The 26,927-nt window shown below is 38.2% G+C and overlaps 1 protein-coding gene across 1 annotated transcript in view; it reads right to left on the reverse strand.

Annotated features, from left to right (window-relative positions):
* Window positions 1–24,191: 24,191 nt before the first annotated feature.
* The window catches only part of HNMT (histamine N-methyltransferase), a gene marked incomplete at both ends in the record, with an annotated part of 39,799 nt that continues 37,063 nt past the window's right edge, over window positions 24,192–26,927 (reverse strand). Inside the window, one exon of the mRNA XM_080690042.1 lies at window positions 24,192–24,547. Coding sequence (XP_080546168.1) covers window positions 24,192–24,547 — 356 coding nt within the window. The remainder of the gene's footprint in view (window positions 24,548–26,927) is intronic.

Here is a 26,927-nt window from a genome sequence, read left to right on the forward strand (position 1 = left end):
GCTAGCTTGAGATCACTCAACTCATTTGCATGGGTGACCTCTGCTTGAACTCATTTCTCTGGAAATAAAAGTTTAGTGCACTACTAATTCAACTTAGAAAGTAATTGGAAGACTTCAGCAAATGAGGAAAATTCTCATTTTATAGGGACTAGGGATTTAATTCAAATGAAAAAAGCTTCATTGATGACATGAGTTAATTGTGCAGTTAACATGAAATAACCTTACCTAGAATTACAAAGACTCTAAAAGCATCCATTTGCAGGTATCAATGATTAAAAGACTCTTTAACAGAAAATCACATTTCTTGAATTTTCTCCATGTTGTATATTACGGAGATAGTCACTGGTCACTAGGGAGTCTAATACTTTATGTGATTTCATTTAGAAGAGCCTTATTATAATCTCGAAACTTAAACAAAAAGAATGTATTCAGATTCTAACACTGCCTCTTAATACTCATATCTCTCTTTGGCTGAATCCTTGCCTTCTATCCCTGAATGTCCAAGATCTCCAGATCTCAAGATCGCCTAAACTCCTTTATCTAATTGCATACCTCCTTGTAGGTTTCATCCATTCCTCTAGCTATTAATAGTGTTCATATGCTACTGATGCCCAAATATCCCATCTCTGTGGCTGAATCATATAACAAGCTGACTATTTAACATCACCACTTGGATGCCTTACAGTCAAAAGCAACACATTCAAAATTAAATTTTCTCTTCAATTGAGCTTCCTAGAAATAAAGCTTCAGAGAAGGATTCTCAAGTGATTATTATATTGATATGGATTTAGTAATATTCACGTGACTACTCTCAGGAGAACGGGAATGAGGAAAATAAGAGAGGGCTGGGGAAAAGATCCGAGCAAGACTGGTTGCAAAGTGGTTCTGAAGGGAGTTGTGGGCTGCAAATTGTGCTCCACATCACTTCACTTTGAGGCAAGGAGGCTGGCCTTTTGGAACCACCTGTTGAGCTTCAGTCTTTCCCAGGAGCCAGAGGTTGGAGGACATACTCTCCTGAAGCACTGCAGCTACTCCCTTAGAGGGGAAAATTATCCTCCAGACTATGACTACAGGAAGCAATCAATGTAGACTTTCATGGCAGCTGATAATAGAGAGGGTAAGGACAGGTAAGAGGGTAACATGCATTATAGGTTTTTAATTAACCTCACAGTATCTACCGATTATATGTTAAATCCATTTACATGCCTTCATCTCCACTCCTAATGACCCAAGCCAAGCTACCTTTATGTAGGTAAACTAGTAAAATGCGTCTAACTGATGCTCTTGTTCACCCTTATTTACACCAGTGTATGGTCCTTAAAAAACCAGAAGGAAGGTTTTTAAAAAACACAAACTGGCTGGGCGTGGTGGGCGCACCTCTGTAATCCCAGCATTTGGGAGGCTGAGACAGAAGGAACTGGGTTCTTGGTCAGCCTCAGCTACTTAGTGAGAAAATTTGCAACTCATTGAGATCCTGTTTCAAAATAAAGAATAAAAAATAGGGCTGGGGGTGTAGCTCGAGGTAGAATGCCCCTGGGTTCCATCCCCAGTACCATAAATAAATAAATTAATGACTTCTTATTGCCTTTATAATTAATTCTAAGCTAAAGGCCAAGATCTACTACACAGTGAAGCCATATGCCCCCAGTGCCAGCCCCATCAGAAGCCTCTCTCCCTCCAGCACTCAGAGCTTCTGAGGCTGCTTTTCCAACTGTTCCCAGAGCATTAGAACCTCTGCCTTGACTCCTTTGTTTCCTCTGGTGAGAATGCCCTTGCCAAATCTTCACTCATTTGGCTCTTTTTATCATTCAGGTTTGGGGTTCAAGGACACTTGCCTCAGAGAGGCCTCTCTTGACCTACTTAGCTCTTCCACAGCGCTAATCACAATCTGAAAGGTTGTTTTCTCTGAAAACCTGACTATTGAATGAACCCAATTTGGTGTATAAAAGCAAAAAAACAACTTTCTATTAACCTTGGTCTCTTTGCTCATTATCCTGCACATTGGATAAGATTGTAGCTTCTTCAGTTTCTCTCAGCTATTAAAAGTCCAGTCCAGTGAAACATCTGACACTTTCATTTCTTTAACTTATATTATTTAAAGCTTTTTAGCTCTGCCAGCTTGGGCCTTCCTCCAGCTGGCAAGACTACTGTGAACCAGGAGGCATGGTGCCATCAGCTTTATTTTTTTTTTTAAAGCTTGATTTTCTCAACTTGCCCTATTCAATTGCGCAGGCTCTCTGTGTCTTCTAGTTTGGAGCAAATATGGAGCTGGGTGATTGTAACTGGGCATCAGGGCCATCATTGTATTGCAGGACTAACGCTGATCCTGTCTTAAGCTGAGGACAACTCATGTGTCATTTTCTGACCCAGTTAGTGCCTTAGGTGCTGTCTGGTAATATACTCTTGAACTCCTCCCATCCTGTGGTCATCTAGTCTCCCATGCAATCCTTTTGAGGTCACCTCACCAAATAAAGATCCCTATCCAGAAAGGACATCTGAAATATGGAATATCACTTCGTTTTACACTGCCAGCCTAGAGTATGAAGATCTTCCAGGGAAATCTGCTACTAAAGGCTATGCAAAATCTACAGGAGGTTGTCAGCTACAAGTAAGATATCAAACCTTATGTCTCCCAGGTTTCTGCTTTCTGAGGATCTAGTTTCTGGGAAGGGGGGGGGGAGCATTTCCCTGGCATCCTGGCCGCTCAGTGACAATAGTTTGTCCATCAGTCTTTGTTCCCAGGCCTGTCTCCATTGGCTCTTTATAGCCAGAAGGTGAATGTTGACAAGAGACGGGAGGACTGATTCTATCCAATCTTCTTGCACTACCAGTATACAAGATACAACACTCTGATTCAGAATATGAGGGTAACTTATACCTACTATTCTCAGTGTGAGTGTCTCAGTTGAAACTATAAGATGGGAAGATGGGAAACACCACATTTAATACTCAGTTACTTTTTTTTTTCTTTTGGTCTGTGAATCTCAGTAAAATATATACCATAAATCTCAAACATTGTCCTCGGGTTCTTTGATGATTCTCCATGCTGAGATCAGTTCCTGGCACAAAGTCTTTGCTCAGAAATATTTAATGAGTCAATTAGTGGTAATATATGTGTGTATTTTTTTTTGTTTTAGTTCCTATATTGATAATATTTGCTCAAAACCTGACTCTTACGACAAAGAATACAAGAGGGAAAATGTACAGCATGTAGAGAAAAGAATGGAGGGCTGATATTTAGATTAGAGCCTTTATTTAGGATTTCAAGGATCTCAGAATCTAGTCTGCATCAGAGACTAATAACCCCTCACTGATTCTCTGGACTGTTCTACAAGTCTCCTGACAAGACCCAATCTCAGATCAGGCAGGTGTCAGACTTACCATAGTTGTCCTGCTTTAGCTACTCTTGCCTCCCTCCCAGGAGGTCAGAAAGCCACAATCAGACTTCTATCTGTCTTTATATTAAATGAAAAAAAAAACACGAGAATTATGTGAAAAAAATCCTCTATTATTAGGTGGTCAGCGCCTCCTAGTTGGTATCATAATTATCATGATTGTTATGATATGTTGGCAGGATCCTCTGCCAGTGAAAGTAATAAGCCTGTTTTCTTTACTGCTTTCCATTGTCAACACATTGTTACTGTACTAGCTGAGTAAGCAAACTACTGTGCATTTTTATGGTTGGAATGAGCAATGAGTTAAAAAAAAAAAGATGTTCAAATGGAAGAGAATTGTGTGTATTAGGAAAAACCAAGAATTCCACCTTGGAATCCAAGCCACCTGAAGATGCTGCTTGCTTTGCTGAGGATCTTCTTATGTATAAGGAGAAGATTTTGGCTGGAGTCAGTACAAGTAAAAATGCTGTGATTGGACTTTTGAAGAAAGGTCAGGGAAAAAAAATATGTGGAAACTAACAAGTTAAAAAATCAAAGCAAAACAAACAAAAAGTCTTTCAAATGAAAAAAGGCAAAGTCAAGTACTGAAGTTTCTCCTTTAATGCCTCCAAAACAGTAGTATCATAAAGTTCTCAAAAGGAATGCATGGATAACAGTCTAAAGGGCATCGGTGGAGACCGTAAAGTGTATTATCAAAGTCAGAAAATATCAGATATTCTTTGAGACTGGTGAAATATAAAACAAGGATAGAAATCATTGCTCTTCCACAAAAAAAGGAGCATGAAAGCAGTTAAAATGAAGCCCTGTGTGTCCTGGAAAGGTGTTTATAACACAACAGCTCTTTGAATTACAAAGTTGAGTACAGGAGTGGTGTCTTCTTTCCTAAAAATTATGTGGCACTGAGGTTGTTTGTTTAGAAACTATGGTCAGGGTTGAGTCCCCACTCGTGGAAAGAGTTCTCTTTGATATAGATTATTTTTGCCATCTAATTTTGTAGTTATAATAATATACATAATTATGTGGCCATTGATGTATGTTTCTGTGACCATTGCTCCAATTCAATAAAAGCAAGTCTGTCTGGTACCTTATTTTGTTTCCATCTCTGTACCTCACATTCTGATAGGTTTTAGAGAGCATCTTCTTGGATCTTGATTGCTTAGACCTGTGTTTTGATTATTCCCAAAGACTCCAACAGCTGTCCATATTGCAAATTTGTTCATATTTGGAGAAGGTATACTTTTCTAAAGAAGATACTGTATTTCCTTCTATCATAAATTTCTCATAGTACATTGATTATATTTAAGATAATGCCTAATGTGACTTCCCAGAAAATTATCCTGCTCAATATACAAGTCTAATCTGGGATTAGTATTGCATTCCTATAATCCCGGTACTTTGGATGTTGAGACAAAATGATCTCATGTTCAAAGCCAGCCTCAGCCGGGCGTGGTGGCGCACACTTGTAATCCCTGCGCTTGGAAGGCAGGGACAAGGAGGATCGCGCAGGCTCAAAGCCAGCTGTGCTGGTTTAAGAGACCCTGTTTCCAAAAATAAAAAAAAATATAAAATAGATCTGAGAGTGTAGCCCGGAGGTAGTAGGGCTTCCAGGAACCCCAGTACCACCAATGAAAACAACAACAACAACAACAACAACAACAAGTCAGCAAGCTAGCCTCAGGAAGTTAGTGAGGTTCTCAACAAATTAGTGATACCCCATTTTCAAATTAAAAAAAAAAGTAGGGCTATAGGTGCAGTTCAAAGGTACACTGACCCTGGGTTTGATACCCAGCACCACACATACAGATAAAAAATTGTGTGTGCGTGTGTGTGTGTGTGAGTATATGCACACACACACACACACACACACACACACACGCACGCACACATGCACACACCTACCATGACATGCATGAAGATGTTTAGTGGGATACCTTTTGCAGTATACAACATGAAAAACTATTTCAGTTCAACTATTTTATTTTTTGCTGTGTGAGCTGATAAAATTATTTAACCTCTCTTTGCTTTAGAAAAATGAAGCTAATAACAGGACTCTGGAGATTAAATTAGTACATATATATATATATATATATATATATATATATATATATACACACACACACAAACATAGGTATACTTAAATACTTAAATAGGAATAGGAACTTGGCAATAGAAAACATTCAGTAAATATAAGTTGTAATCATTATTAGTCATAAAAAATGGAGTTTTAGGCAGATTCTCCAAGGGTATCCAACTGGGATATGAACTGGATCTGGTCTCTTTTCCCAGCAATTCTGTTCACATGGGATGTGGTCTGTGGTTAAACATCAAAAGCTTTGGTTTTTCAACACTGATTCTTAACTAAGTTGAAAGTAGCTAAGAAACAATCAGGTATTAGAATGAATGTTATAGAAATGCATGCTGTTTTTTTCAGGTAAATAAAAAATATATATGGACACTTCCCTCCAGAAAATCATGTGGTTCTCTTGAGTTTGCAGTTTCGTTCTGGCATCTAACTTCTTATAAAAAGATTGTTTTATATCCACTTCCCTATTTGGTACCTACCATAAGCAATTATAGTTGTTATAATAGGACCTTTTAGAATGATGCTTAACAATCCTTCTGAAAATATATGGATCCTTGAACATAAGAATTCCAGTAATGAGAAGGAAGTGTACAAACAACTGTGAACCAGAGCAGGGAGACAAGGAATCGTGTGCTGGTGCCAAAGCCTGAAGCCAGTCCTCTCACCTGCTCTATGTCTTAGAAAGGACAGCCCTATGGGAGCTAAAGTCAAAAGGCACAGGAGGCTCTCTTCTCACTCCTTCTCCATACTACCTTACATTCCTGTCTGTCCTGCCTCCAAAGAAAATTCTACCACCTGACTCTAATCTGTTAAGGGTAATCATGCCTTTACTTTAAGGTTCCTGTGGGCTTCTTCATATATCAAAGATAAATTAATCTTTTATGGCTATAAATGAACTACTATACCTGTTCATGGAGCTTCATGTCCTTACTTGATTTTTTGCTTTCCTTCTGCTCTGCTCTGCTCTGTATCACAGAGGGGTGGGGGATAGTAAAAGGAGCAGATTGGTTGGCTGCTATAGGTTGCATTTTCCAGGCTCCTATTTTTTCCACAGGCTCATGGTCATGTTTGGGTTTGGCCAAGGAAGTTACTCATGGACTATTGGAGGTCAGTGGGAAGAAGAAAGAAATCTCCACTTGTTATGGTTTGGACTTAGAATGAACCCTACATCCCACAGAGACAATACAGTCATATTGGAGGTGAGGCTTGGTTACTGACGAGAGGTACCTGAGAGTGTGGCCATAGGAATTATATATTTTACCTCTACCATGCCCTGTGCTCCACTAGTGTAATCTGTCCTAACATGGACTGAACCCATGAAATCTCTAGAATTGCAAGCAAAGAAACCTTTCTTCCTCTGTTGTGGTGATCAGGTGTTTTGAATAAGAGCAGTGATAATGCTGACTGAACACCACTTCTATGCTTAGAGTGGAGTTTCTAATAGCAGCTGTTTCTCTTCTGTGTTGCAAACAAAACTTGCTGACATATCTGGGCTCTAGTTTTCAATAGGTGACACCCAGCCCAGGACATCATTGCCAATATTTCTTTTTTTCCTTCAGATATACTTATTCCTCCCTCTGTTTTATTGATTATGCAGTACCCTCTCATTATCCTATAAAACTTTGGTGCCAATCCTTTGAAACTTTTTGGATTTGTTTTATATATCCAGACTTGTTGTCATTTTCCTAGTTGGACCCTGATCAATAAATGATGATTTTATAAAGGTAGTGATAGTGTGGTAGGGATGAGCTCAAACTCATGAATATGATATATAGAGTCAACTACATACAACAAAAAGAACTACAAGGAATAAAGATTTTGTGGAAGTCATTCCGACTAAAAATACAATATCGTTTGCTTCTAAAATGCTGCATTGCAAGCAAAAAAGAAGGTAGTACTTACTAACTTAAAGCTGGGGGCACATTATGCCCAGGGGCTTACCACATCAAACCACAAGCTTTTGTACCTACAAGAACATAGTTTGTTCTCTCTCTCTCTCTCTCCCTCCTTCTCTCCTTCCTTAATCTCTTCCTCTCTTTCCCTCTTTCCCTCCCTCACGCTCTCCCTTTCTCCCTCTCAGAACTGCTTCATGATAGAAGAAAAAGAAAGAAAAGAAAGGGCTTCTGATACTCAGGCAGCAGGAGACAAGAGACCTTGTCACTATCAAGATGAGTGACAAGGATGCAAACTTGAAAATAGTTGCTTGGAAGATATATTCCTGGCACATCTTTCAAAAGATGATAGTGTTTGTCCAATAAAACACAAAGGACAGCTATTTTATTTGTTAATTCTATAGATGTGAATGAATGCATACTCTATGCTGTTCTATTTAAAACACTGCGGTTAAAACTGTAAGCAAATAGGTAGGGCATGGTGGCACACTCTTGTAATCCCAGCATTTCAGAGGCGGAGATTGGAGGATCACAGTGCATGGACAGCCTCAGCTACTTAGCGAGGACCCTTACAACTTACTGAGATCGTGTTTCAAAAATAAAGAATAAAAAAATTAAGGCTGGGGGTGTCACTCAGAGCTAGAAATGCCCCTGGGTTTCATCCCCAGTACTGCCAAAGAAACTGTAAGCAAATAAAAAATATCCTATTTTGATATACATATAGTATATATGTATATATAGAATATATAATATGGAGAAAAAATGAGACAAACAATAGATAAATAAGTAATGTATATATTAAAATGGTGACTTGTAATATAGAGAAAAGCAATGCAAGGAAGCAAATAGTAAATGTTGGAACTAGACGGTTCAAATTTGAAGCAAGGAAGGCCAGGGAAGACCTCACATGGAGTGGCACTTACAAGAATTCCTGTAGTAGGTGAAGAAGGGAGCCATGGTTCTTCTGATTAAAGAGCATAGAGGCAGAGAGATGCAGAGGTGTTGTGTTCAAGAGTGTTGGTAAGATACAGACAACCCAGGAGGAATTTGATATTCCTGGCCAGAGCAATTGGAAGCATTGTTGTTAAATGAAATAGGGCAATAATAAGATGGAGGAAATTTACTTGGGGTTGGAGTTGGAAACATCTGACCACCACAACTTAGAGGAAGAAAGGTTTCTTTGCTTGCATTTCTAGAGATTTCATGGGTTCAGTCCATGTTAGAAGCTTAATATTTATACATATTAAATGTGCAAAGTCTATTAGATACTTAAAAGAGGGCCACCAATGTCAGTGCCTTTTGTGTGAATATTGTATTGAAGATAGAACACAGAGGCCTTTAACTTGGAATCTTCCTGTCTCCGTCTCAGCCTCCCAAGTACTGGGATTAAATTCATGCAGCACTACCCTCAGGAAAGGTTAAATTTTTAAAAAATAGGGGAGTAAACAGCAAGTTATTATATTTAATGAGAATAATCTAATAAAGAAGAGGAGATTATGGTTTGAGGAAAGAGTATTAGTTACTGCTATGATGTATTTGAGCAGACCAGAGGACTTGAGTCTCAGTGCACAGATAAAGTGCTGGTCAGCCAGTAGCATGGTCCTGGCATCCACACTCCAGGAGAGGGGCAGAGTTTGCAGCCACAGATTAAGCAGAGGAACGGGTGTGGTGGGAGTTTGTAGAATTTTTCTTCTGGTTGCATTTGTTTTCTTAGTAAGATATAAAGCTGAGAAGGAGAAAACAAACTACTAGCTAAAAGGAAAGCTGAGAAAGATGCCTAGAGTTTAAGGAAAGAATTGAAAGTAAGAAGTAAAGTCACTAGTAGAGTGAAAGATAAATGGGTATGGAAACAGTTTCTAGTTAACAGTAGATCTCACTTGAGGTGAGTGATCTCGAAGTAGAAGCAAATCCACCCACCATGGTTTTGCACTTCCCTTCAGTGGTATTCTGGTACACAGTTGCAGGCTTGGAGTAGACAAAGGATTGCAGTTAACTAGAGCTCTGTTTTGGCCCATGATGAAGCCAGAAACTTTCAAAAAAAATGTCATGGATATGTGCAAGGGAGGGAAGATTATTATTGGTCACCAAAATTTCCGCTGGATATGAACAAGATTGAATCCAAGATGGGCCAGAAAAATGATAACAACTGATAAGATGGGGTCACAGAGTGGTTGGAGAGGTTATACTAGAGGGAGTGGGCTAGAAATTGGGTGGTGGTGACAGTGATTCTGGAAATAGAGTCTCTAAAGAGGTCATAGTTCAGGGATGACAAGTCCACAGCATCATCATGGGGGCAATTAGCTGAGATGAGAGAGGAAAAAAGAAAGTCACTGACTTAGAAGCCAGGGCATTAGAAAGGTCATAGTACATTATAGAAATATTGAAATCACCATGAAGTTGAAGACATAAAATCAAGCAGAGTGACAGTGAGACAGTAAAAACGTCAGACATTAAGAGTGTCCCAAGGGTGATCTGATAAGTGCAATGAGGGCCACTAGTATGTGAAGTAGCCTGGTGATCTGAGATTCAATGTCTGTGTTTTACTGAAAAAAGAAGAGAAAATAGGAAAAGAGCAGCTATGAGAAGAAGATTCTACCCATATCCTGTGTGGTAATGCAAAGGGCTAATAGTTCTCACTCAAAAAACTATGGGGACATGGTCTCCTCAACAGAGAGCCAAGCTCTAGAATATAAATGAGGGATTGGGAATATAGATATTTATAATGGATCGGAGTTCTAGAAGCCACAGTGGAAGAGTTTTAGAAATTCAGAATAATTATATGCCATCAGAAAGAGAATGAGGGTCAGCCTGGTAGGCAGGGCTTCCTGTATAGCTTTCTTTGGTTGAAACTTGGACTTTCTTTAGCTACTGATTAGTAGCACAGTCTAATTATAGAGGGACTAATTTCTCTTCATGGAGCAAGGTACACAGGCACACAGGCATATGTACTGGGTTATATAGAAGAAGTCATCTTCCCTAGGCTATGATGCATGATGCCTAAGAGATAATGTATGAAAATTAGAAAGCTCAGGGTGGTTAGCTTCTTTCATACTTAGAGAAATTTGCATGAACGTGGGAAGAAGTTATTAGAGTGTAAAATACCAGATCTGAAATTGAGCCTGCCTTATTGTTATAGGGAAAATTCCTTCCACCATCAATCGAAGGATAAGATGGCACTCCCTGGCACTGGTAGTATATATTTCATGAGTTAAGGGAGGAAGAAATTGATAGAAATTTTTGTTTCTTGCATGAGTGATACATATTTTGATTTACAAAAGCAAAATTTTACTTTATTTTTTTGCAAGCTGACTGTTGCTTTTCTTTTCATTTCCACATAAAATTGGAATATAATTCAGTCACTTTTAGGTTAATTCAGACAAATGAGATATTGCTCAGTTATTTCAAGTAAATGTCAAATTTAGAAACAGTTTCTCTCCCTATCCTCTCTAGTTTCAGCACCATAAGGTTGGGGAGATGAGGCTTCATTGCTGAGGGAGAGCCTGTGCTTAGGTTTAATCTGTACAGCAACAGTACTATGAAAATGTGAGAGCATGGAGCTCTGTCAGAAGTGCAAGGCATTCACCAGCACCCACCCCCCCTCTCCTGCTGCCAATCTCCTGACCCAAGTAGACCTCTGAGACCATGACTCCTTCTCATAAACATAAGGTCTATTGAAGACCAGTGTCCATCTCTACTTTTCATAACATCCATTTAAATGTTATAATTTTAATTAAGAATGTACCCCTAGACCCCTCATAGACAAGGCAGCCATGCTGGAGGCAGGACTTGGTTGCTGTTGAGGGGTCCCTGGAGGCATAGCACTTGCTCTCTTTCTGCCTCCTGCCTTCATGCCCTGAGCTCCATAGAAGTAACCTGGCCTAACAGAGACTGAACCCCTGAAATCTCCAAAAATACGAGCAAGTAAATATTTCTTTCTCTAAGTTGTGCTGGCCAGATATTTTGGATTATGTCTGTGGGAATGCTAACTGAAACAGATGGCAGTGAGTAGTTGGGATGGGGATCCTTGAAGTGCCAATCCAGCCAATATACTTTGGGGAGTGGTAGTCTCTGTTGTTCTGTCTTACAGGTTTGATTATGAGAGTTAGAAGAGATAGTTTACCTTTGTAGTAGCTATGCATGATTGAAAAAAGAATACTCCTTGAGGTTTTGCTGCCTTCCTGGCTTCCTCTAAGGTGGAAGTCTCACACATACTATATCAGGTCTTTACATATTTGGCATAGAATTGGGCATAGATGTTTCTACACAATCTCAAACAACAAGCAAGAGTCCTCTCTCATGTCTAACATTCCTGTTTCTCGAATCCTTTCTATTCTGAATTCAAACCACTTTTTATTCATTAAGACATGGAACTTTGGCCAAAACAGGAAAAGCAATGCATTGTATGTCAAAGTCTTATACTTTTTCTCTGGAGTAAGGTATTTATACCCTTATTCTTTGGTTCACCAGGAGAAAAAAGTTTGCTGCAAATATTGGATAAAAACACATGGTAAGTTTTTACTTCCATCTGTACGATCCATTTTTGTTTTGGCAGAAAGCTTATGTTGATAAATAAAATAATAGGAACAGCAAACAGTAAGGCTTTGACAGGAAAAAGTGTGATATAAATGGAAATAATTGTTTTAAATTTGTGAGAACTAGAAAGACAGAATGAGCAGATGGCTCATCATGCTTTTGTTGGCTTTCAAATTGGTTCCAAATGGCAAATGATTGCCCAGGCAAATATTTGGAATCAAGATGACCCTACCCTATTTGTAGAGAATATTTAAGTTATGTATAGACTCTGCAGGTCATGTTCACCGCAATAAAGAGACATAAAAATATCTGTGATTTATCAGAGCATTAGAATAGAGTTTAGGGGAAAGAAAGCTGGTGAAGGAAAAGAGATCTATCACCAAATAACAATGATGTCAACAAGAAGAAAAATCTCCAAACACTGTGAAGTTTTTCATCCAGGGAACACTTTAATCCACACTTAGACAAACACTATGTGCTTGATTTTTATAGATATTAGAGATATAATCAATTAAAAAAGGGAACTTGAGCCGGCTGTGGTGGCGCACACTTGTAATCCCCGTGCTTGGGAGGCGGAGACAGGAGGATCTCGCAGGTTCGAAGCTAGCTTTGCTGGCTTAAGAGACCTTGTTTCCAAATTAAAAAAAAAATAAAAATAGGTCTGGGAGTGTAGCCTGGAGGTAGTTAAGGGTTTCCAGGAACCCCAGTACCACCAAAAAAAAAAAAAAAAAAAAAAAACAGGAACCTGAATTATTGATTGTTTGTGTTCTAAATAAGTCAAAGACAACCTAATATAACTTTTATAAAACCAATAATCTTTTCTTCTTGTTATTTTGTTTTGTTTTGGGTTGGTTCTTTGTTTAATCTTTCTAGCTTGCTGATGGTCTTGCTAAATTGCTGAGCCTGGCTGTGAAGCTGCGATCCTCCTGTCACAGCCTCCCAAGTACTGGAATTATAGCTGTGTGTCATAACACCTGGCTGGTATAATCTACAATCTTTATAATAATAGTTCACTCTTTTGGCTTTCAGTGAAACACAAACTGACTGTCTTTCAGGGTTTCTTTTCCTTAGGATATTGGGTTGTCAATTAGCTTCTTTTTATTTTATTGATGCATTGTAAATGATTATTTGAACTGCTTCCATCATCAAAAATCCCCTTCCACTTCCCTATCTTCATCCCCAAATACTCTTCCATTATTCAACTAGTATCTCCCCACATTTATCTGAAGTCCCCTTTGTTTTCCAGTTTCTTTCTAGGTTCACATATGAGTGAATATATATGATCCTTCACTTTCTGTGACTGGCTAATCTTGCTTAGCATAGTATGCTGAAATTCCATCATTTTCTCTGCAAATGATATGTAATTGTGTTCTTTTATATGACTGAGACTGAGTAAAATTCCATCATGTGCACATACAATGTAATTTCATAATCCATTCATCTCTTGATGGATATCTTGTCTGGTCCTATAGTTTAGCTATTATGAATTATGCTACTATATGTGTATATATTCATATATACATATGAATATGTATATGCATATGCATATGAATATGAATATGTATATGCATGTATTCCTCTAATATTATGACTTCAATTTCTTTAGGAAGATCTCCAGGATTGCTCTAGCATGGTTATATGGTGGCTCCATTCCCAGTCTTTTAAGGAATATTTCACCCTATGATCTCCATAGTAGCTGTACTATCCCACCAACAGTGTATAAGGGTTCCTATTTCTTCGCATCCTCAGCAACATTAATTTTTTTGTTTCTATTTGAGAATGCGATTAAAATAAAATGACATGCATTAAAAATCAATCAAATTAATTAGCCTTAAAAATTTTGAAGCACAATTGGCAATAAGAGCTAAGTTTTGGAGAATGGAAACTGGATCTCTCAATGTTCTAATTTATTACTTGAGAAATTAAAAGAGAAAAAAAGAGGTGGATAACTGGAGAGCAGGACACAGCCTGTGAAGTGAAACAGGTTTGAATTTGTGTCCTCAATGAGTTTGTGTCCTCAAGCGTGCTTGATATTAGGCAAGTCTTCACCTGTCTTAAGGGCTACAACTTGCTTAAGTATAAGTTTATTTTGTAAAATGAAAATATGGAAGCAATTTTAAGATTTGCAAAAGTATCATAAAATACAGATTAAATCACTTAGCATAGTGCCTGGAACATGGATCTGGGATTTTTTTCATCTAATCCCTCCCAGCAAATTTGATATGCAAAGGCTTGAACTAATATTGTTGAAGTATAATATTTTTCCTTGAATACATTTGGGAATAAAGTCAATAAAAGAGCACATTTGCTCTGCTTTTACTCAATGATTAAGAAAATTCAAAAACCCATTGTCCCATTGAAAGGAGGCTGGAAGGGCCAGACCAGTTTGGGAGCTGTTTCCCTGAAGTGAAATAGATTTGTTCCTTTGCCATACTTTGTTCCCACTCTCTCTCCCATCTGCTATGCAGTGGTTACATCTAGCCATGCTTCCTATTTGCCATGTTTAGAAGTAGGCAAGTATAATTTACTTTATTCCACCCAACTAATGCTTATTCCTACAGTAGGAATCAATTTTTTTCTTCCTGTTGTGACATATTCCAGGAAAGAGGTAAGAAAGAGTGGTCTCTAAAAACAGATGGAACTGTTTGAAGTCCTGACCAAGTGTGTCTTAGCTATAAAATCTGTTTCTTCACTCCTCTAGTAAGAACTGATTGCTTCAAATTCCCTCAAGTGGTCCCTACAGTTAAATATTGCATTCATGTCTCATTATACCTTATGTTTGTTTTCTCACATCTCATTTTTCCTTTGGATACAGTAACCTTTCTGAGCACCAGAGCCGGTCTTCTTCACTTCTAGCTTCTCCACTGTATGCTTCATCCAGTTTTGCACACAACTAGTGTGCAAGCAAGGCAAGCCTCTGTCAGTCAACCATCTACTACAGAACTGGCCTCTGAGTTTGGGGTGACTGGTAGTGTTTACATAGAACTATATGGGAGTTAGAGGGATGTTTCTCCAGGTACCTGTGATTATCTGCAACCCTATTTTGAGGTCAGTGAGAAAGATTGAGGATTGTGGAATCGATACATCATATAATGAGGAAAGTGCTTTCAGATCCTGCTGTTTCTCAGCTCCTTGGCTGAGAAATGTCACAGACTGCTGAAGCATGCCTCCGAGCCAAAGACACATCTATTTGCACAGTTGTGACTATTTCTGTTTCAAATTTACATCTGCTTCTCAAATGCCCCTCTTCCTTCACAGTAATATTTTCTCACTACTTCATGTAAATTCTCTCCATTTTTCACATTATTGATCTGAGGTTATGGAAGGAGGGGTTCTTGCATGAAAGGAAAAATCACTTGGCTTATGTAGTTGTCTTGAATGCCTGACATTTACATCCAGTTCCCCTCTGGAAATTAAATAATGTCATTTTAAGGCACAAAAACAAGACTGTTATAAACTCTGATTGTAAATAGCCAGATGTATCCTGGGCCAGATTCAGACATATTTTTCTTGGTGAGAAATGATTATATTTTACAGACCCCCTCCAACACTATTTGGCTTAAGCCTATACCTCTGTTCTTTCTGGTTGGAAAATGTAAATCATCCTTAAGAGTTGTTTCAAAAATAAAAAAAATAAAAAAATAGTCCTGTGCTGAGTCCTTGGACACAAAGTTGCAGTTCCCTGCAGATTCTATAGTTGAGTTACAACTCACTGAGAACCAGGGATTTAAAATGGAAGCTCTGACAAACCTTCAAGCGAGGGCAGCACGAATGGCGCCTTGATAATTTATAGTCCACCGGCAGCTCTTGGGTTTATTATCACAATGACAAATGCACTGTCATTGTTAATAGGATATTTCCCAGCAAGGACTTCTTGTTATGCAAGCCAGGTTCGGTATGTCATGCAGCATGATAGCAATAAAGTCTACAAGAATTTGTAATGAACTTCAATTACTAATAGATTATGGTTAATGGGAAATATGTGCCGTAAAGATATGGGTTTTTATATGCGCCTTCTGGTATTCTATGAGGCAGTGATTTATGCTACAATTTATGTTAACATTTCCCACTATGAAAAGGCCCAATTTGGTAGAAAGCCACTTCATTTATAACATATATTTAAGATAATTTTGTGCACAATATAAATGAAAGCGTAAAATTAGATATCAATCTATTTAATCCTAGCATTTTTATTTTTATTGAAAATGAAGATCTTTTCCCTCTTCTGATGAAGTACCCTGGTTAGAAATTTCAACTATAAAAAGCATGAGCTATATTGTCTTTGAGTCAAATGTAACATCTTGTATGTTAATTACATTGTTTAACTTCCTTCTGTAATTTAGGATGCTTAAATTTATATATACTAGTATCTTGCTTATGTAAGTATTATTTTAAATTAAGAAAATCCACAAGTATTTATGTTAAATTAAGATGAATTTGTACTCCACATCATACTTCCACTTACTACAGAGATCCTCAGTTATGGTATGAATATGAAAGTAGGCATGTAAATGATGTCGATGTTTGTGTGTTTGTGTGTGTGTGTGTGAAATAATAAGAAGGATTTATAAAAGGTTTAACTTCAAGGCCAGGTCTCCTGGCATACATCTGTAATCCCAGTATTTGGGACACTGGCACAGGAGGATTGCAGGTTCAAGGTCAGCCTTGGAAACTTAGTGAGACGCTCATCAATTTAGAAAGATCCAATTAAAAATAAATAAATAAATAAAACAGTGCTGGGAGTATACCTTGAAGGTAAAATGTCACTGGGTTCAATTTCCAGAAACAAAAACCAAAAGTAAGTTTGGCCTCAAAGCTCAAAAACAAAAGCCATATTTTTGTGCTCCTCCTTTTCTTTTAATTCCAGAATTTCTCCCCCTGGTGTTACATCTTCTCTTGCAAAAGGCAGCTGAAGGCATGATGAGCACCCATGCACTTATTGCTGTCCTGACTTGAACAGACTTTGAGCCCTGGTTTATCTCTGAGAATGATGGCTCTAAAAGTCAGAGGATTTAGCACCCATGTGTCTACCAACCAAGCACTTGGATTTTGGAAAGAGAGAATTCCAGAAGAGGCTCTGCCCTAACATAGCTTAGCTTACACTGTGTGTAAGTCAATCTAAACTTATCAAATCTGAGAGGCTTTATCTAACAAAATCAATATAAACTTAACAAAACTGAGAGTCTTTATCTGACAAAAATGAGAATAATTAATCAAGATCAGCTTTTTACTGTGAAAATTAAATAAAATAACCTAGGAATAATTTTTATGGTGGTTGCCACACAGTAACACTCAATTAATTATAGATAATATTAATAGTGGTAGTAGTAGTAGTAGTAGTAGTAGTAGTAGTAGCAGCAGTAATGGCATGTAACATATACTAGTCTATAGGTCAATAAATGGTTTAATGTTTAAATAAACATTACTTTTATTATTGCTACAATAATCTTTTAAGCCTCCATATACAGTAGGTTTGATGGCTCTGGTGAGCCAGAGAACTGTCTGGTCTATTCACAAAAACATACTGTTGGTTTGCATACATGTTCAGATTTTGAATGGGAACATGCCATTTATATATCTAAATATAATCCCATATGATTCTTCAGCCTAGCACTTAGTCATATGAGTCTCCCTAACTTCAAGGGACTATGAGAACTGTAGTCTTGATCTGTCTGGGGATGTGGCTCAGTGGTACAGTGCTTGACCAGCATCTGATAAAGTCTCTTGTGATGGATAATAACTGAAGACGTTTTCACAAGGTCAAAATAACGGGTCAATTCACTGGATTGTTCTCCTCTGCTCAAGAGACAAGGTCACAGTCACACAGGGGCTGCCTTTTGCATATGCTACACTGAGTCAAAAGGTGAGTCAAAGGTGATGAATTCAAGCAGGTGCTATCTTCCTGACGGAGTCCCTAAGGGAGATTGGTCCCTAGGAAACAGAATGAAAATTTGGAATCTAACAAATACTCCCAGAATGAAGCTTGAGGAGAAAAGAATGGGACAGAGAATCAACAGGATTCTAGAGTAAACTGGACATGGTGGTGCACCCCTGTAATCCCAGTATTTGGGAGGCTGATAAAAAGGATTGTAGGTTCAAGGACAGCCTCAGCATGTAGCAAGACTCTTAGCAACCTGTGAGGAGTGAGACGATATTTCAAAATAAAAAATAAGAAGGGATGGGGCTGTAGTTTGGGGGTACAACGCCTCTTGGTTCAATCTCCAACACATACGCACGCACACACACACACACACACACACACTCACACACACCAGTGGTCTACATTAAAATCCACAAGATTCAGTATTATGTACATGGTTTTGGGGTTTAATTCATATATGTTGGAACTCTAACTGCACCAGATATAAGAAAGCAGAGAACCTTAGAGAAGCAAACCTGTTTCCTGCTTGCTTGCTTTCTTCTTTCTTTCTTTCTTTCTTTCTTTCTTTCTTTCTTTCTTTCTTTCTTTCTTTCTTTCTTTCTTTCTTTCACAGCACTGGGGATGGAACCCAGGGGCATTCTCATTCTACCTCTGAGCTACACCCCCAGCCCTATTTTTATCTTTATTTCGAAACAGGGTCTCACTGAGTTTCAAAGGGCTTTGCGAAGTAGCTGAGGCTTTCTACAAACCTGGATCCTCCTGTCTCAGCCTCCCAATACTGGGATTACAAGCCTGTGCCACAACACCCAGCTAGTTTCTTGCTTCGTAAAATGGAAATAAAAATAGTAGCTAACTCACTCATAAACGTGTGTATTAGATTACATAATGCATATTAATATTTAAGAAGTTCCTGACATCTAATAGGCCCTCAATAGATGCTAACTATAGTTAATGTGTAGTCCTTAAAATTCTCTATGGTCTCTTATTTAGCAATAATTTTTCTGCCATGATTAGTTCTTTTTTTGGGGGGGCTGCAAATCTATAAAGTAGAGAGGCCAAGGAAAACAAGGGAAGCAGCCATGCAAAAAGGCCAGTTTGTGATCCTCTATTCATTCCTAGGACACACAGATGGGAAACCCATGAAGAGCCAAGCCTGCCCAGACACATCCATGCTGTGAAGAAGTACACCCTGGATATTTTCCTCATCTTATTTTCTGCTAACTTTGAAACAATAAGGAAGAAGTCTAAACTCTTCCCCTAATCATTCCTGGAAGGATAAGGAAAGCAAATAATAATAAAATATCACAAGGACTGTAAGGCACCTCCCATTAAAGCTATTGTGGATTAGATGAAGCCTCTTGAAAAACATTCAGAAGAGCAGCAGTATCTTGATAAATTAGCTAAGGCTGCAATGTGCTTGTGCCGATAATAAGTAACACAGAACAACTGCCTCTTCTACAAAACCCTGGGATTTATGTCCAGTCGGCTGGCATTGAAAACCAGAGAATTAACTCATGAAGCCCAATACATCAACAAGTGTAGAAAAGAAACCACGGTATAGAAATGAAATTAGCATGAAATTAGTTAGCTGTAGGACATAAATAGAGGCACTGACAAACTCCTCTGTCCTCTGTATCAAATGGCTTTGGAGAGATCACCAAGCTTGGACCACAGTTGATGGTTCCTCTGATTTATTTCAAAATCTTCTAGCCAAGGCAGGTTGTTTGCAAAGTCCTTCAAGTATCATTAAGATGAATCAGGAGATGCAGGTAATTCTTCCAGAGAAGAATATGATTGTGGGAAGACACTACTTATACAGAATATCCAGTGTGTCATCACAGCCTCCAGAACAGGGCATTGCTGTATTTATTAATCCATTGCTACAGAGATTAAGGCAATCTGACATGGACTGCTAATGAATTTTTGGCACGTTTGGAAATTGTGACTGTCGTTGCCCAGGGAGCCTTGTAAATCAGCTTCCCTTTTACTGCAGTTACCTTTGCATGGTGTATATCACATTGAAAAATGGATTACATGATCTGTAGCTGTAACTACCTTGCATTAGTTGATCGTATACTATGGATGTGCATTACACAGTGTATAAATCATAGGGGAGGTAGATTATGGGTGACAGATAATTTAAACCTGAAACTGGTGATGCCTGGCACCTGGTAGGGATAAGGACAGGGAAACGCAGGCCAGAGTCAGGGCAACTTGTAGGGAGAACCCATGTGTTTGTGGCTAGCTTAGCTCGGCTCATTAGTAAAGTGGGGTTTAGAAAGAGTGCTTTGTTACCATTCTAGGAGATGATTTTTTCTTTTTATTCCACTCTTGGTTCATCTGATTACTGCTTCTTTGCTTCTATAATCAAATCTCGCTCAATACAGATGAACTTTTGGTGACAAGAGTGATTTATTTCTAGGAAGTCTTACTCTGCATCTAAGGTGAAAGAAGATCATAAACTTAATTTGCCTAATGTATAGATGCAAACTGTGGAATCAGAAGACCTAGAATCTAACTTAACTTTCTGTTATGAACTTACTTTGAGAATTCAACTCAGCTATTATATAAACTTTATCTCTTGCTTTCTCACCTGAAAAATAGGATAATTTAAAAGTAAAGAATCACGCGGCGTGGTGGCGCACGCTTGTAATCCCCACGCTTGGGAGGCGGAGACAGGAGGATCCCTCAGGATCGAAGCCAGCCGCGCTGGTTTAAGAGACCGTTTCCAAAATGCAAAAAGTATAAAAAAATAGGTCTGGGAGTGTAGCCCGAAAGTAGAAGGGTTTCCAGGAACCCCAGTTCCACACACACACACACACACAAAATAAATAAATAAATAAATAAATAAATAAATAAATAATCAAGCCGTGCGTGGTGGCGCACACGTGTAATCCCTGCGCTTGGGAGGCGGGGACAGAAGGATCATGCAGGTTTGAAGCCAGCCTTGGTGGCTTAAGAGACACTGTTTTCAAATAAAAATATAAAAAATAGGTCTGGGAGTGAAGCCCAGAGGTAGAATGGTTTCCAGGAACCCCAGTACCAACAACAAAAAATCAAATGAGATCATTTATTTCCTCTAACTAGGATATCTGGAAGGTAAGAGATAGACAATTCCTTGACTACAAATGTAAAAAGTATAAGAAATAGTCCCAAATGAGTTAAAGCGTATGCTAATTCTAAGGGCAGTACATAATTTTGTTGAATTTGTTTGCTATTGCAGTGTTGAGGACCTAAGGCCTAGCACATACTTTGCAAACACTTTGCCTCTGAGCTACACCCCCAGCTCTTGGCTAGGCTTCTTGAGCTATGCTTATGATAATAATATAAACAAAAGGGCATCAGGTGGATACTTAAAAAAAAATTCATGCATCACCGTTTTCTTAACATCTACCATATGCAAAACACCATGTTAAACACTAAGAGATATATAATGAGGTAGGAAACAGCACTATAAATTCATGCTATTTTTTTTTTTTGAACCACAAGAACAAACTTGAAAAGTCAATATGACTACTCCAAATTCTTTGTAACATCATGCAGTGCAGGAAGAAGTTAGTAGTTCCCTCTCTTCAAGTATATAGCTTTTGACAAAAAAGGTAAATATTTACATGAATCTATGTGACTCTGTTTATTAGTTAATATATAGTGCTGGGGATTAAACCTAGGGAATTCTACCCATGAACTACACCCCATCCCCAGACATTTTTATTTTAAAGCAGAGTCTGGCCAAATTACTGTGTGCTGGCCTCAAATCTGTGATCCTTTCATCTCAGCCTCTCAAATGCTGGATTTACAGGCATGCCTCACTGTATCCAGCAGGTTTTTCTCTTAAGGAAGGCCTGTGTGTTCCCACTATGTTAAACTGTAGTGAGTAAGAATTCATTTATCCTTGTTTTTAGAGAAAAGGCCTTATAGCGATGAAAAATAGCCAGATTTATAAATAACAACCTATGAACTGTTATTTTTTTTTTACCTTTACATAGCATATTTTATTTTTGCATATGTACTTTTTACAGGAGGGCATAATTGTCTCTCTGTAGTCTAGACTTCCGTCCTTCTAGTGAAGCTGTTAATGGTCATTATGGCCCTATGCCCATCAGTCATGTGTGCCTCAGATTTTCTTTGTCACTAGTAACTATCAAGATGATTAATGGTTCAATGTTCACATTCAGGATTCTAACTAGATAACTGTCATTTTATTTGTTGAAATTTATAATTTAAAAAATTGATAAAATTTTCCAGGAAAATAAATCAATGCAAATCAGTTTTACTTATTATGAACAACAAAACCTGATAATTTGTTTCAATAGGCTCTGTGTATGCCAGTGTACTTCCTGGGGATGAACTATGGGTTGGGGCAGGACATCATTAAAGTGACTCTACTGCAGCAGTAAGTGGTACTGCTATCATGGCAAAGTCGAAATAGCATCCTGGGCTGAAGGTTTCCCCACCAGGAGGATGAGAGTCCAGGAGCTATTTAGTAAGACCTTACTTTTATTCTGTTTCTGATAAGAAGTGGCAACTCTTTACTTACTATTGTTTATCCATTATTAACTTTCTTAATTATTTACTTCTCTAAAGAGATACATTGCTTTTATAAGAATGACAAGGTTTATTATTCAGTGAGGCTGTTTAAAAGTAAAAACCAAAAAATTGGGCTAGGGGTGTAGCTCAGAGGTAGAATGCCCCTGGGTTCCATCCCCAGTACTGCAATAAATAAATAAATAAATAAATAAATTAATTAATTAATAAATTAAAATTAGGAACATCAAATAAGTTTTTAAGAATTCCCTAAAATTATACTGTCCAAAGATGACTCTTAGCCTAAGAAGAGGTATTAGAGCAACAAAGGACTACAAAATACCAAAATAAATTCAAGGTTTTGTAAAAATTTAGTAAATGGTAGAAGATTCACTTCAAATTAATTGAGTTCTTTGTTGTCATTTTTGATTTTCAATAAATTCTGATTATGGGAGATTGAGAAGAGTTTATTCTCAATCTCAAACATAAATTTCATTTTTTCTTTTTCTTTTTTTGCACTACTGGGGATGGAACCCAGGGGCATTCTACTTCCAAGTTACACCACCAGTCTCTTACTTTTTTTTCTTTTCTTTATTTTGAAACAGGGCCTCACTGAGTTGCAAAGGGTCTCATTAAGTAGCTGAGGCTGTCCGCGAACTGCAATCCTCCTGTCTCAGCCTCCCAAATGCTGGGATATTACAAGCGTGGGCTACCACACCCAGCTTCAAACATAAATTTCAAACATTAAAATTTTCATTTAAAAATAAAACTATAAAGTTATTATTATAAAATACTGGTGTTTTAAATGTTGGGTTTTAGAAGACCTTAAAAATGTGCTATTTCCAGGTGCAGAGTGGCACACTCAACAAGTAATCACAGTATTTGTGAGAAAGGAGGATCACATGTTTGAGACAAACCTCATCAACTTAGATCCTGCTTCAGAATAAGTTTTTTAAAGGGCTGGGGTATGGGGATATAGTTCAAAGGTAGCCTGTCCCTAGGTTTAACAACCAGTAATCCCCTAAAATGTCAGAAATGTAAATTTTTTTTTTTTTTTTTTTGCGGGTTTGGGGATGAAACCCAGGAGCATTTGACCTCCGAGCTACACCCCCTGCCCTATTTTTTATTCTTTATTTTGAAACAGGGTCTCACTAAGTTGCAGAGGGCCTCGCTAAGTAGCTGAGGCTGTCCGCGAACCACGATCCTCCAGTCTCAGCCTCCCAAATGCTTGGATTACAAGCGTGCGCCACCACACCCGGCTTAAAATTGTTTTTAAAAAACTAAATTCGGCTAAAAAATAGAAAAGTTATATCAAAAATAAAAAAATTATTAGATAACAGTTACATGAGAAAACAAAGAAGAAATAATACATGACAAAGTTAATTTTATGTCTAAAGTGCTTACTTTTAATAATCAATAAAAATAAGATAGAAATGACAATAGGAAAATGTACAAAGACAAATGCTTCTTCACATACGGAGAAAAATCTATTTCCTTACTGATTGAAGTATCAGTATTGACTTAGCAGCATTTAAAGAATCCATGATATACATTCTATTAGTATTCTAGGAAATCCCAAGACAACCAGCAAATGGAAAGAACTTTATTATCACTAAGCCAGTGAAACTCCGTTCTCACGCATTTTCCAGTGTAGGCAGTAATAGGTTTGCATGTGCTTTTTTGGGGACAGAATTACAACAGGAGTATATATTCCACATGATTCTTCATGGAAGCGCAAGAATGCCTTCGAATTTTGTAGAGTTTATTTATAAGAGATAATGCTCTATCTCTATTATAGGATTGTTTACAATTTTAACAGAGAAATATATGATCAGTAATTATTCAAAATATAATTTTTGAAAACACACCATCATGATTGATAGTTATGCCTCAACCACCATGAAACTCAGACTATTATTAAAAAGAACCTTCCCCTCTTTCTTAACACTAAACTCAGGCCCCTGTAGATCTTTCATAATTTCCGTTTTGAGATCCAGGGGTGCTATTGTGTTAAAGTTGCAGGTTTCTGTCAGAAAATCCCAAAGCAAGTCTCCATTTTCATTACCATCAATAAAACAATCAGTTATGTCCATGGTGGACAGAAGGTCGTAGCACTCATACTTAATCCCCAGATTATCCAGCATCTGAGCGAGATCAGACGACGTGATGTACTGGCAGAGGTCATCCCGGGGAAGGCGGGACCCATACTTTTTCCACAGCTTGTCCCAGCCACTGGCTCCTGTGCAACAGAACAAAGTTCGGGCTTTCATTAATTCTTTCTTTCATTTACCTTCTGCCAGCCAGTACACTCTATGTTCAAAATTGAGTAATGAACAAAGTCATAGTCTCATCTTTTGTGACGTTCAATTCAAGGAGCACAGAGCAAGGGGAAATTAAATAAATAAATATAGAATATATCAGATGATGATAAGCCCTATCTGAAAAACTAATCAGACTAAGGGATAGAGAGGCAAAGGGTCTGAGGCACTGCTAGTTAATCTAGGGTGGTCGCAGAGAGTTTCTTTAACAAAGTGACCTTTGAGTAGAGACCTGACAGTAAGCTATGTAGGAATCAGAGGAAAGATACAGATACAGATACAGATACAGAAAAGAGCAACTTCAAAGGACCTCAAACAGGGACATACAGGGCATATTTAAGAACTAACCAGAAGCCGGGCGTGGTGGCACATGCCTGTAATCCCAGCATTCGGGAGGCTGAGACTGGAGGATCACGGTTGGCAGACAGCCTCAGCTTCTTAGTGAGGCCCTCTGCAACTCAGTGAGACCCGGTTTCAAAATAAAGAATAAAAAATGGGGCAGGGGGTGTAGCTCAGAGGTCGAATGTCCCTGACCCCGCAAAAAAAAAAAAAAAAAAAAAAAAAAAAAAAAAAAAAAAAGGAAGTAACCAGAAGCTGGGTGTGGTGACACATGCCTGTAACCCCAGGATTTAGGAGGCTGAGGCAGGGGGATCACAGGTTTAAGGCCAGCTTCATCAACTTTACAAGATCCTGTTTGTTTAAAAAAAAAGTAATTGCTGGGCGTGGTGGCGCACATTTGTAATCCCCGCGCTTGGGAGGTGGAGACAGGAGGATTGCGCTGGTTCGGAGCCAGCCTCGCTGGTTTAAGAGGCCCTGTTTCCAAATTTAAAAATATAAAATATGTCTGGGAGTGTAGCCCGGAGGTAAAAGGGCTTCCAGGAACCCCAGTACCACCAAAAAAAAAAAAAAAAAAAAAGTAAAAAATGCTGGGGGTATAGCTCAGGGGTAGAATGTCCGTAGATACGATTCCAAGTACCAAAACAAACAAGCAAACAAACAAACAAAAAATTAACTCAGGAGCCAGTATGACTGAAGAAGAGTGAGAAAAGGGAAAAGTAGAAGATGAGGGCAGATGGGTAGCAGGGGGTCTAGATGAGGTACGAGATCACAAGAAGCCAGGTTGCAAACCACTGAGAAGTTATTTCATTTTTACATTTTAATAAATCCACTATGGCCATTCAGATGAAAATATACTATGGGGGCATAAGAAAAGAAGCAGAAAGAAAAGTGGGATGGCTACTGCAAGGAGCTGGGTGGTGTGTGGTGGTAACTTCCCTATCCGGTGGGCTAGGATGTGGAGAGAGGCCATTGTTGTGCATATATGTATTTCAGAATATCCAGCAGGGTTTGGCAATAACTTGGATATAGGATGTGGAAAAGTGAAAAGAGTAAGTGAAAAGCCCTATGATTTTTGCCTATGTACCTGGAAACAGAATTGCTATTATTACAAATGGAAAAAAAGGGAGAGGAATAGTTTTAAATGTATCAACAGCCATCTGGTTTGGGGAATGTCAATTTGGGATACCTATTGTACTTTAAGATGGTGATATGAAGAAGTCTAGAGTTCAGAAGGGAAGCTTCAAAGTTAAAGCATTGAAAAGGAAAAATCACAATAAATGATGATTTCCTCATACCAAAGGGGTAGTTATGTTCCTATGCCATTTATAAAACAGTATCTTGGACTGCTATTAACTAGGCTGACTGCCACAAAATTTTCCTCCCACTTTAGAAGATAAGTTAGAAATATCTTTTGAATGTAATTGAAAATTCAGCCTAGCAAAGAAGCTAAGAGATGTATCTTGTGGATTAAACTAAAGTTTTCAGATTTAACTCTACCCAAGAGATTATCCAAGAGAAGGTATTATAAGTAATAAATGTTAGATAATTGATGTTCTGCTAATATTTCAAAGATGGGGATATAAATAGTGCATATGCGCTAGGGAAAAAGTGGACTTGGAATGAGGCAGAAAAGAATTAAATCTCAGTTGCATGGGCAAAGAAAAAATAAGGGTCGTGATTATATATTTTAAAATGTTTCATACCCAAGACAGTGGGTTGTCTTCCCCAAAGAGAGGTCCTTCTATCATCATTACTTTTTTTAACCTGGTAGAGAAAAAAATAACCAAAAACTAATTGCAGAAAATTTGTGTGGGTCAGTGCTGTGACTCAGTGCCATTTCTGAGCTGAGCAATTCTACACTCTGACTGGTGAGTTATCATAATGGCTCTCAGTAGGCACAACATATGGTGTTACTTTTGCTTTCAACATGATATACACCAGATCCTTCCCCCTGCACTGTAT

The sequence above is a fragment of the Muscardinus avellanarius genome, assembly GCF_963383645.1.
Source record: "Muscardinus avellanarius genome assembly, chromosome: 2".
NCBI lineage: Eukaryota > Metazoa > Chordata > Mammalia > Rodentia > Gliridae > Muscardinus > Muscardinus avellanarius.